The 13,481-nt window shown below is 37.0% G+C and overlaps 1 protein-coding gene across 1 annotated transcript in view; it reads right to left on the bottom strand.

Moving 5' to 3' along the window:
* ZDHHC2 (zinc finger DHHC-type palmitoyltransferase 2) overlaps positions 1-13,481 on the bottom strand; it is a 1,463,314-nt gene that overhangs the window by 392,780 nt on the left and 1,057,053 nt on the right. The window contains 1 exon segment of the mRNA XM_044062506.1: positions 2,217-2,249. Coding sequence (XP_043918441.1) covers positions 2,217-2,249 — 33 coding nt within the window.

Here is a 13,481-nt window from a genome sequence, read left to right as displayed (position 1 = left end):
TATGACCTCAGTATCTGCTTAAATAACATAATAATTTTTGAGGCCAAATCATCTTATGGGAAAGTTATAGCCCCCAAAAAGCTGCAATGATTACTAATTTAGGCATATTGACATCTGCAGTTAAGTATTTACATCTGACATAGTTAACTAGAGGGAAAACAAAACATCTGTTATTTTGCAGCATGATTTTGTGCAAGAAAAGGTAATTTTATATAACACATAATTTCCTTTTTCATAGGCCCATAGGTTCATAGGTAGGTACTAGGCTATCGGCCCTGGGGCCTATATAAGCCTAACCAAAAAGGTTCCCTGGCTTTCGCCACCCAAGAAAATTATTTTCCTGTGCTCCTGTCAAGCAGTGCCACAGAAGTGATCCCCAGGGTGAATTTTCTATTTCCCATCCAGTCGTCAAGATTTTTCTTAAAGAGGGCCAATGAGCAGCTTTGCTTGACATGAATGGGTAGTTTGTTCCAGAGTATGGGAAGTCTCTGGGACAGGAATCTATCCCTCCAGCATGTTCTGTTTATTGTGGTGACAAGGTTTAGGTCCCTGGAGCATGTGGTTTGGAGAGATTGGGATTTCTTTAAGTGTAGCATGTCCAACAGCTCTGGGTTTGACATAGCTTTGTATGTTAGGCAGAGGTCGCCTCTGAGTAGGTGATATGTGATGGAGTAGAGCTGGAGTTTTTTGAGACGGTCTGCGTATGGCATCTGTTTGAGGCTGGTAATCCTCTTAGTGAGGTATTTCTATGGCCTTTCCAATTGTTGTAGGTGTCTTGTGAGATACATGCCAAATGGGGCATTGTACTCTATAATGGGTCTGATGAGGGATGAGTAGAGAGGAACAATGGCCTCCTTTTTTCTAGAGGAGAACCCTTTTATGTTGAGGTGTGCCATGTAGAAGGATTTCCTGATTACTGTGATGATGTGGTTATCAAAGGACAGACTACTGTCCACCTGTGTCCCGAGGTCTCTTATCACACTTTCAGTGTTTAGTGAGCTACCACCTATGTGGTAATTCATGGGTACTGAGTTTTTCCTAAAGGGGATGACAAAGCACTTCTTGGCTTGAGCTTGAGGCCATGACTTTGACACCAAGCATCTGTCTCTGCGAGGCCCTTTTGTAGAATGTCTACATCATTAGGTGATTCTATTATGGCTCCCAGTTTGCAGTCATCTGCGAACTTTGTTAGCCAAAGACCTTCTGTGTTGGCCTGCACTTCAGAGAAGTAGATGACCCAATACCGAACCCTGTGGTACTCCACTCATCACTGGTCTGAAGTCGGACTTGGAGTCTGCTACTTTTACTGTGTGGTTTCTGTCAGTGAGCCAGTTTGCCACCCATCTTGTGACATAGGGATTTCTGCCCAGTTTAGTGAGCTTATCTATAATTGCAGAGTGGAGGATGGTATCGAAAGCCTTGGCGAGGTCAAGATAGACTGTGTGCACTAGCTTGCCCTCATCTACGTCTCTACTGACTGCTTCAAAGAAGTCAATCAATACATAAAACTAAAGAATCTACCTTTACATGTAATTTTAAATACTCTGAATTTTTGAAAGGCCAAGGTCCATTCACAGCTCTGTGACAATGCTACCATCACTTTTCCTCTTTGAGACTTCCATTTTTTGCACAGTTTATTTACATTAAGTATACTGATTATATATTCACTTGATTAGTTATAAAACTGACAGCTTCAGAGAAAACCGTGCCAATTGGTATTCCCTATTCACTGCTGTCCATCTTTTTTTTAAATCTGTGAGCAATTTTTTTATGGCCATAAAACAACAGAAAAAATGCTAGGCTCTGGGATGTACACTTTCTAAATTCTAACCACAAAAACATTACTACAGACTATCCCTTGATATTTAATGACCATGAGGCAGATGGCAGAACTTGCTAATAACATTCTTCCACTTATGGGAATTTACTGATAAAAACATCTGATAACTTATTCCTATTTGGATTTTTTTCAGTAACATTATAAACATGAATAGCAACATATTGCTTAATGCATTAATTTAATATCAGCCAAACATGTGTATAAAGACCTGTTTAGATATGGCATAATCCTTTGTTACATGTACCGAGACAAACATTAGATTATTCTAGCACTTTGATTAGCTGAGTACATGGCCATTATCTTCTAGCATCCGTTTATCTGAATTATGAAACAGAAAGTGATTGAAAATATTTATTTTTGTTAAATGAATACTTACCATGGACAGTGATGATCCATTTTTAGGATGCATCTGGAAATTACAACATAACACAGTTAGTTTAAGAAGTTATTTTCATTTACAACTATCCATTTACAATGACCTAAAAAATGTCTCTACCTTACTTCATTACCCTTGAAAAATACAGCAAAAACTGTATTTCTGTAGATGTAATCCTGAACTATATGGGGAAAACACCACAAACTTCATAAAAAATAAATAATGTTTTCAAAAGACTGATTGAGGTTACTGTACATATCACTGACATGAATGCTGGTCATGGTATATCAAAGTATTTAGAACAAGTCATTTAAAACATCTCATAACATGTTTCATTTATATAATGCTACTTATTGACTATGAAAAATAATATGTATGCCATCATATTTCAGTATAAGATCTGGACACAAAAGAAAAGTCTAGTTAGAGCATAGCACAGATTTAGAAGAAATATTCACATTTTCTAAATCACAGTAGAAATACATGTCATCTGCTTTAGAAAATAACCTTGCCACAGTTCTGGTTATTATACTCCTGGTATCCTGTCGATGTGAAAGTAACCTTATCATGCGTATACCCTTAGCCAGTTAGTATGTCTTGATTAAATAACAAAATTTGAAGTATGCCATTTCCAGCACTTATCACTCAAACAAAACACTGGTGCTTATACTAATAACGTTAGAAAGCAAGCCTTAATACATAAACATACAATAAGATGGATGCTATCTAGATATATATGTATATATATAGTCACAAAATAAGTTAAAATGGTACGATAAAATCTGCTAACTAGCTTGGAATTAAAATGTTGCTGTTAAAACATATGATGTGATTTAACAATGTAATTTAAAAAAATGCGTGCACTAGAGTTACATTTATCACACAATTAAGGACACAGGAAATATCGGGACTCATATTATAACATTACTCTTTCCTACTGCCGAAGCACTAACTTAACATCTCTGGCTCCTGTCAGCATACCATATACCCCAAGTCATGCTTTTCTTGGTCCTATGGCTCAAATGCAAATGTAACCTTCAGACCACGATTATTAATGCCTAGCTGAATATTATCTCTCACAAGTGACAAAATGATAATGCATATGTTGTGCAAGGGAGTCTTTGCATCAGTTGGATGGAAAATGTGACACAGTGAATGTATGAATTGTGTTGTGACAGTGGAAGCAGAGGTGCTTGACATCATGCAGTTCTCCTGTTTAATTTCCACAAATGTTTTGGGTTTCTAATACCATGATGGGAATGGACCCCATTCCTAAGTCAAGGTACGACTAGTTCATGAGATTAGTATTGTTTCAGTCTTTGATTTATGCTGTTATATTATTTAAATGAGTCACAAAGGGAGTGTGTTTAATTGGAATAACCAATACGCTATTGCTAGATGAATACATTTTGTCTTAGTCCTGTTATTAGTAGCATCTGGAAGGAAAGTTTGGGTGTTGCTGAATGCAGTGACACAGAGTTAAAGCTTTCATGATAGGAAGGGAAGAATATTTATGGTGTATATTACTAATGATTGTCAAATTCAAACTTTCTGTACTATAAAATGAAGTCTAATATTGGACTGGATTCAGAAAACTTTGCAGCATTACAGTAAGTGAATTTATGTGACAATAGGCTACAGGTAAGAATAATAACTTCTTATCATAATGACAGCACTTTCCATATTATCTTTAAATGTGAATGGTCTAATAGGTATATACAAAAAAGCAAGAGCAGTGACCTATATTAAAATGCAGAGTACAAATAGCTATGCTATAGGAGAAACATTTGGAAAGAACTGAGCATGTGAATTTGATAAAGAAAGGATTTCAGAATGGTTATTCGGTGTAATTACTGGGACAAAAGAAAAGGGGTGCACTTATATTAATTGCTATAAGAGCTCCAATAGTGATAGAAGAGGAAAAAGGATAATAATAGTAAATTTGTAGTATAAGGGGCTACTGGCAAGGGAGGAGGATTATGCTGACATGTATTTATGTTCCACCTACAACTGCTACAATGGAGCTTAAGAACATTCTGGAAGACATAATCAGTCTTCAGCAATATTGCTTATAGGTGTGGACTGAAATTTGATTTGCGACAGTGAGGATGTACCTGGGAAGCCTAGAAGGGAAAATATAAGAAAAAATGTAGATTTTTGAAGAAATTTATGAAAATGTTTAGTATGGAAGACGTGAATTCAGTAGTAGGAGCTTGGAGAGAATTTAAATATTATTCCCCAAGGTACAAAAACTAGGCTAGGCGAGACAGAAATTATATTGCACAGGAACATATGCATTTAATTCAACGTTTTAACATACATCTAATAACTATTTCAGATCATGCATGAATAATAACTAAAATAAAAAAGCAAGATAATGAAATAAAAAATAAGACACTGGCACTTCCCCACCTATCTGTTTAACAGAGGAATTTACGGAATGTGTAGTGGAAATAATTCAGGCATTACTAAAGAAGATAGAAACTTCCTCAAAAAATACAGCTAGCTAGTGTGATAAAATGAAAGAGGGGTTTAAAAATAGGGTAGACATAAAAGAAAAAGAGATATAGTTAAGAAGTAACAATAATTATTTAGAAGGACTTAACAAAGGTTAAAGTATTGCAGAATATGTGGAATCTCACAGAACAAGAAGAGCTGCAACTGCAGAGTGCTAAAGAGAAAATAAAGGACTACCTCTCTAATCTACATGAGTTTCGAAAGACTGCTGCTAAGCAACTGCTTTTTTGATAATAATTCCAGAGTACAAAAGCTTTTAGCACAATGGCTCAGGCAACCGAAAGTAGAAAAGGCTGTTGCCAAGCTTAGGGACCCTATAACAAGGAAAATAACCAGACGTCCCTTAGAGGTATTAGAAATATTTCAGACATTTTATGAAAATCTATATAAAGCAGAGACACTTGGAAATCAAGAAAAAGCACAAATGGAAATGTTTATGGAAGAATTAAATACATCAAGGTTAGAGAAGGATGAGACTCAATTACTAACAGTTAGAATAGGAGGAGATGAGATAAAAATGATATAGTATAACCAATCTACAGGAAAGTCTCCAGGAATAGATGGTATTCCTATGGAAGTTTGGAGGCTAGGAGGGAAGAAAGTAATAAAGATCTGGAATGTTTTGTTTAACGGCATTTTAAAAGAAATGCCAACATCCTGGAAGAAAGCTGTAGTGACTGTAATACCTCAAGACAGTAAAGACCCATTAGATCCAGATTCATATAGGACCATTTTTTATTCTAAACCATGATTATAAAGTGTTCATGTCTATAATGGCTAAAATAATGGCAAAGGTGGTGCCAAAGTTGATAGATATGGATCAATGTGGTTTTGTGGAGGGGAGGCAAACATTTGATAACATTAACAGAACAATGATGATCCAGAGGGAAGAAAAATATAAGAAAATATCACTGTTGTTGGCGGGTTTTGATGCAGAGAAAGCATTCAACAGACTAAGCTGGGATTTTATGAGTAGAGCAATGGAAGCATTTGTATTCCCTGATAAAATATTAAGGTTGATAGGAGGATATATGAGGGATTGGAGGCAAACATTAAAGTGGGGGGGTCCTCTCAGATAAGTTCTGCTTGAGCATAGGAACCAAGCAGGGGTCCAATTTCCCCTTTGTTATTTGAATTATATTAAGAACCACTGGCAAAAAAAATAATGGACTCAAATTCAAGAATAAAATTGGTATGGTAATCAAGAAAAGTTGTCTATATTTGTAGATTATATAAATTTGTACCTCATAAACCCAGGGATACAAAATTAATTTGGGTAAAATAAAGGCAATAGCTGCAAATTATCTACCCACACACAAATTGGTTCAGCAGTACTCTTATTTATGGGAGCAAGATAAAATGAAGTACTTAGGAGTATGGATTAAACAAGATTCTGTTATGACAGCTAAGGAAGAGACTAAAAAGATAATGCAAGAACTATGAATTTGGAAGCTCTGATTTATGGATGTGGATAACAAGATATAAGCAGTGAAATGTTTAGTCCTTTTATTTTTATACACAGGTCAGATCTATTTTTAACAATTAGAGGAGAAGTTGCAGATAGCAATTAATAAAGAGTTGAAGGATTTTATCTAGGAGGATAAGAGAGCAAGAGTCAAGTGGGATAAGTTGATCCTTCCAATAGAACAAGGTGATTTGGGATTGCCTTATTTGAAAGGGCATTTCAGAGCTACACAGTTAAGTCTCCTACATATAACACAAGCAGAAAACTATGGTTCAAATTGGAAAGGGATGATGATGAAACAAATGGGAAGTTCAAGAATTAAAAGTATGGAATTTTGGATGTAGATTGTTAAGGAGAATAACAATAGCCATGCAGAATATTATATTACTAAAATAGCAGAAAGTATTCTAAGAACTAAGCCAACATGGAAGTGGCAAAAGGAGATTCTGGCAATAGGGATGACTGCAATTAGGGATACAGACAATAAGCAAGAGGGGCTGTAATTTATTGGAGAAAACCTGTAAAAGAACTAAGGTATTGGGAACAAATAATTAGAGAGGGAAAGGTTATAGAATAGGAAGAGGCCAATAATTTATTTAGACTGCAGGCTAAAGATTGCCTTCCCTATCAAGAATCAATATCAGAATATAGGAAAACAGAAAGGAATAGGGGATCCTAAATAAAACACCAGCACTGGTAGAGTTCTTAGTAGAATCTAGAACAGAAGCTGCTGTTAAAAAGGGGATAATTAGTATGGCAAATAAAATACTGAATGATAACTATATGAATCAATCAGAGGAAGTTAGAAAGGATTGGAAAGAGAGACTGGATAATCAATTCATAAAGAAACAATGGGAGGCTATATGTATGGCTTCCAAATATGCAATAAAGTCTAGAAGATTTAGGATCTTTGCTTGGAAGTGTTTGCATAGGTATTTTATACCACAAGCAGACTCCAAAGAATTTTTCCTCAGGTAGATTGCAAATGTTGGAGATGTGATGGGGAAGAAAGAGCTAACTGTGAACATACTTTTGGGAATGTAATGAGCTGTCAGGCTTTAAAAATTCCCTGCAGACTACTCTGTGAGATATACTGGGTAACCAAATTGGTGTAATTAAGGATACTATTTTTTAGCTGCGATATAGAATTGGAAATGCCTAGACATAGTAAGGCCTTGCTGTGTTTAATTCTGGCAGCTGCCAAAAAATCAATTACTAGAAAATGGAACTCAGTGTCTAAACCAACTGTACTAGAAGTAGTGAATATAGTAATAAAATAACTGGACGTGGGATCTTTTGAAAAGGGTAGGAGCAAATTACATCGAAACAATGGGATTTATGGGAACAATACATGCAGAATAATATTTTGGAGGAGGAATGAGGTTCAAGGGAAGGCAGAAACTGAATGAGCTATGTAATGTTTGAGTAAAATGACTATACATAAGTTGATAAGTGAAGTATAATGCTTGCAACTGGAAATATATCAATATGTCTTGTTTTCATTTATACAAAGGTGTGATTGACAATGTCATAAGTGATCATTCAACAGAGATGTTTTGTGTTCATTAAAAATGATTTTGAGATGTGTGTGATCAGGATAGGTGTGATTCAGAAAACCTAGCTACATGACGTGGCTAGGCCAAATATGGTTAGCATGTTTATGTTAATGATTGCATAATTCAGGACCACATATGATAATGAGGCAAAACAAGATGGCAGTGCAATTTAGAGACATCTAAATGCAGACAGTGATGCCACACTGTCTTTAGATTTGAACATGGCCATATGCCTGTGTTTAGAAGGAGTAAGTTGCTCAGATATGCTTGGGGTTGCCACAACCATTGTAAATGCTTATATGCCGGAGACTCTTATTGTCGCTGCTTTGCACGACATTATTAGGATAGCTGTGGGTTCAATCCCCTCCATAAAGTTCTGTTGTCATGGAAAACAATAGTTATCATCTCAGTAATATCAGCAAATCACAACACAGTCCATATATGTTAGATCTCTTAGGTGAAGTGTGCTCAGTATTTCACAATGTACAATAGAAGTATCTATCTCTTGTCTAGCACCTTTGATGGATATATTTATTGTGTGATCAGCATTTATAGTTTGTATGTCATTGTTATTGTTGCCAAAACACTGCATGACTGGCCACAAATTGAAATGTGGCATCTTGATAAATAGCTCCTGCAATTAATATTCTGTTATGTCATACTGCATGCGAGGGTGACTTATGCCTTTGGATGCCTCACATATCTTATATTCTGACAACATTCATTCTTTAGTACTGCTATAAAAAGTGTAAAGTCTCTCAACTGTCCCTATTTTGAAGGAGCATTCCAATTTTCAGGCCTGATTTACCCTTGTATAGAATGTCCCTATTTTTGTTGGTACGTCCCTATTATTAGGCTTGATTTACTCCTTCACATAATTTTCTAAATCACCCTTATCACATATATTTTTTAAGCTGTCTAGTACACATGCAGCCACATTTTATGACCCACATACTAGTGGCATCAATAACTTAAAGAAAGAAGACAGATGTCTCACATCTTCCTTTTGTTGAAGCAAAAATAAATGATCTTGTATGACAGACTTTGCATTACAATTCATTTAAGTCTACTGAATTTACATTTTCTCTTTGATAATCAGTTAATATTTTTCCACCAGTTTTGTCACTATCTAGTTCTTAAATGTGTTTTGGAGTACTATCCCACATTCATGCTGGAAGCAGTAAGAGCTATGTGTTATTTGGTATTCAAATTTTATACTAATTATATATGCAGATTTTTAATCAGATGTACCTATTTTTCAAGGGCCTTTGTTGCTATTTTCCATTTCTGCAGGTTGAGATTATACTTATTTGTGTGCTTATTAGGAATGCAATTTTCTTTGTTTATATTTCTTCTTTCTCACCCTCTTTGTCACTATCCTTTTCCTGACATACGTTTATTTGGTTTATTTTTTGTTTCTCACCATTTCTTTTACTGTTATATACAGCAGCACAGCTACCTGCACCAATCCCACCTGCCAGGTCTATTGTTCCTCAGGTGGCACAACAGTGCCATCACTATTACAACCACCAGAAGCACTCAGCACATCTGGGTCCCATCCTGCCACAATTACCTCCACAATTTCTGTACTACCTGTACCATCTGCAACAGGTAGCCCTGCAAAGGAGGCTGCTAAGATGGTATCTGCTGGTAACACTGCAAGTAGAGAAGAAACCTTTGTCCGCAGTCAGGGGCTGGCAGAGCTTCTGGGGAAAATAATGGACAGGAGGGGGTTGTATGCTGGCACTGACCAAATGGAGGTGATGCTCTGGTGACTCGTTCAGTGCAGTCTATGCCCAGAGATGACTCCACCTTCTGAGGCAGGACCCAGTGGTGGCAGCTCCCAGGGTGATGTTTAATTTCCCAGTGTATCTAAACTGGCAGAAACTGCATCTGCAAACACCAAGCCCTATCCCCCAACTTGGTGTTCTCTCTTTTTGTGTCCATGGTCACTCCTTTATGTTGTATAATCCTCCCCTCACTGTCTTCTTCCATCTGTTTTTTTTTATATCTCTTTCAGCATTGTGTTACCTCTCTCTCTCACTGTCTTATCCGATGCCCTGTCAGTCATGTCTGTCTTTTCATGCTACCTTAACACCCCCTTACTCATCACTTACTTCCCTGACTTCCTTCCCCATCCTTCCCTTCTGTTAAAATAAAATAAAATGAAGTAAATTAAAAGGACATCTAGCCCACCAAAAAAATCTCTCTCTCTCTCTCTCTCTTTATATATATATATATATATATATATATACTCCCACCCATACCTCCCAACTACTCAAATATTTTAATAATATTAGTATAACAGAAATTACAATAAAATATTATAATAAAATAAAATTAAAATAAAATTCAGTATAAAATTGTCAGTAATGTGTAAAATTCTTCATGGATTTTGGCACTTTCTAACAAGTTCATTTTTGTTTTTCCTCCAAGATTATTGAGCTAAGATGTTGAGAAGTATGCTCCCATCCCACCTCCATCTGTTCATACCTTATTGGCTTACCTTGTACCTAAAAAGGGATTATAAACAAAATCATCTTTCTGTGGTCATACACTGTGTGACAGGTCACAGAGAGCAATGTTGATGCACATATCTAATCAAAATGAAATGGCACTTCTCATCCTGAGGCAAAAATGTTGTTCATTCCACATCAGGTGCTATGGATATTGCCACCGGTCATGCAAATAAGCTAAGTGCCAATGCACAGTGCAAATATGATAGCTGATGCTATGGCTCACTCTACACATGAAGTAATTTGTACAGGGTCAGTGCACAGGGTGGAGCAAGGGCTCTAAGCACCTGAGAGTTGTATGCTGTTTTAAAATGTTCTTAGTCTCTAGATACGTTACATTCCCCAGAAGTATGTGCTTTCGAATTAGTTCACTGTAAGTTCTTCTATGGTTCTCCTTGCTAACCATCTGTCATGGAGAACATCAATAAAAAGTCTATATTTCCTTTTTTGCTATCAGTCTCCAAATGTGGAACATTCTTATGAAATGTGTGTTCTACGACACTGCCATTATGAGTGTTTCTGTAACTCCCCTTACTAACCCAATGTAATGGAGAGCATCACTAAAAAAGACAGAGGCTCAAATCCCTTGAGGCCTGTTGTTCCTTTCTTGCTAACAGTCAGCAAGTGTGTTACATTTCCCTGAAATGTGTGTTCTATAACACCTTCAGTATGAGTGGTTCTGTGGCTCCCCTGTTATAAAATGATCTCTCTGATTCCCTACTGTGAGTGGAGTAAAAATGCCATGTTGAAGTTTCAAGAAGTTTATTCAGTTAAGCAGGTAGATAGTTAAGTGTTCTTGTTCTAAGAACGCAGAATATAATGCAGAGTTGGTAAGTCAACTCCCCTCATGCTTTCATATTTTCCTTTTTTAATGATATTTACATTACAGTATCAGTAATCTGATCAAAGTCAGAAGTTTTCAGGACTTGTGTAGGTCAGTACATTTATTTATTTTATTTATTTATTTGCAGTTGTTTAACCAGGATAGTCCATTGGGCCTGAAGAACCCGTTTTCAATGGAGTCCTGGGGAGAAAAGCTCCTAATACATATACAACAAAGATTAATATACACACATAGATTGCATGAAGATTACAAAGGTAAACAAACTAAAATTAGTATACACATATAGATTGCATGAGGATTACAGAGGTAAAACAGACCGATCAAAAGTATTTCAATCAAAGGTAATAATGTAAAAAGTATAACAAAATATATATATATATATTTTTTTTTTTTGTAGGATTGAGGATAGGTAGTTAGATGCAGTAGGGTGAGGAATTGCTTGATACTAGTACGGAGTAGTAAATTAGAAGCAAGCAAGAATTTGTTACCTGGTATTTGAGAGAAGGAAGGGAAAGAGTATTGAAGTAAAGTGTAGGTTATGAGGGATGGGAGCATGAGCATTCCCATGTGGAAGTTAGATGAGAGTGGAGTGATTTTGTAAAGGATGGGAGGCTAGTAATGGTACGAATAGAGGGGGGAAGGGAGTTCCATAAGCGTGCTAGTGAGTGTGACAGGAGGTACTGTCCTGGGGGGTGGAGGGGTCTGTAAACTTCTATAAGGTTTTGATTGTTTGATCTGAGAAGTCTTTGTGAGTGGTGCATTTTAAAAGTAGTGGAGAGGGAGGGACAGTAAGAAGGCTGGAAAATGAGTTTATGAGCATAGGTGAGCTGAGTGTAGGAGAGGTAGTTTGTTAGCTCTAGCCAGTTTAGTTTGTGGAGAGATTCACAGTGATGGGTTGATTTGTTGCTAGTGGCGAATCTGGCAATTTTATTGTAACAAGAGGATAGTTTGGTTTTGAGAGATGATTGTAGATTTGTTAGAAGAGGGGCTCCATAGAGAAGGGAGGGTAAGAGAAATGGAGTAGAGAGAGTAAGTTTAGTAGTTGAGGTGAGGAACCGATTGTATTGGTAGAGGATACCAAGTTTTTGGTGGTTTTTTTTTTTATGTTTAGCAGTAAATGGGAGTTGAATTTGAGCCTATCATCGATTTGAACTCCTAGTAGTTTGGTTTCAGATACCAGCTCAAGAGGTGTTGTATTTTGGCTGGTGATGGAGAATAAATTTCGATCAAAGTTTTTAGTTTTAGAGGAGGTAAAAATCATAAGTTTAGTTTTAGCAGCATTGAGTGCTAGATGGTTATCTTTCATCCATTGTTCTGTGGTAGAGAAAGTGTCGTGAGTTAGTTTTAAAAGAGTTGGGATGGATGGGGCAGCACAGATGATTGTGGAATCATCTGCATATTGGATAACATTAGCAAGAGGGATAGAGTGGTAAAAGTCATTAATGAAAATATTGAAGAGGAGGGGGCTCAGTATGGAACCTTGTGGGACACCTGTAGGGGAGATGAGGAAGGAGGAGGTGGCCTTTTTCCATTTGACAGCTTGTTGCCTATTGGAGAGATAGCTGGTAAACCATTTGAGGGAAGAGGGTGAGAGGTTTAGGTTAGCTAGTTTAGTAAGAAGTAGGTTATGAGAGATAGTGTCGAAGGCCTTAGAGAGATCGAGAAGGATGGTAGATACAGTGAGGCCAAAGTCTCTAGCTTTATTCACAGTTTCAAGGAAGGAAAGGAGGGCAGTCATAGTGCTATGATGGGGTCTGAATCCGTGTTGGGTAGGAGTTAATAGGTTGTTGCCCAAGAGATAGGGGAGGAGTTGAAGGTGGATACATTTCTCTCGGACTTTAGAAATGGGAGAGAGGATGGCGATGGGATGGAAATTGGAAATATTAGTATTATTTCCTCTTTTGTACAGGGGAATGATGTAAGCTTTTTTCCAGATTTGAGGAACAAGACCTTCTTGGATAGAGCGGTTGATTAGGATACTGATAGGGAGGGCAACGGCTTCAGCAGCTATGCTAAGGAAGTATGAGAGAATGTTATCAGAGGCATTGGTGCATGGTTTTAGTTTCTGCAGGAGTTTTCTTATAGTAGAAGTAGGAATAGGTTTAATGAAAAATGGTGGGGGTTGAGAGGGTGAGGAATGAGAGAAAGAAGTTGGAAGGGGAGGTGGGTGAGGAGAAGTGGAGGTAGGAGGTGGATTGTTATTTGAAAAAGAAGTGGAGGTAGGAGGTGGATTGTTATTTGAAAAAGAAGAGGTAAGTTTGGAAATAGAGTCAATGAAGAAAGAACTGAATTGGGTAGCAAGATCAGAGTCTTGTACATTTGGGGAGGGGTTAGGGTTTTCTGTTGTACTAGGTTTTAAGAGGGTAG

Source organism: Protopterus annectens, chromosome 2.part1 (genome assembly GCF_019279795.1).
Source record: "Protopterus annectens isolate FY-2018-M chromosome 2.part1, PAN1.0, whole genome shotgun sequence".
NCBI classification, from domain to species: domain Eukaryota; kingdom Metazoa; phylum Chordata; order Ceratodontiformes; family Protopteridae; genus Protopterus; species Protopterus annectens.
The sequence above is the reverse complement of the archived record's forward strand: the minus strand, read 5'-3'. Positions and strand labels throughout refer to the sequence as shown.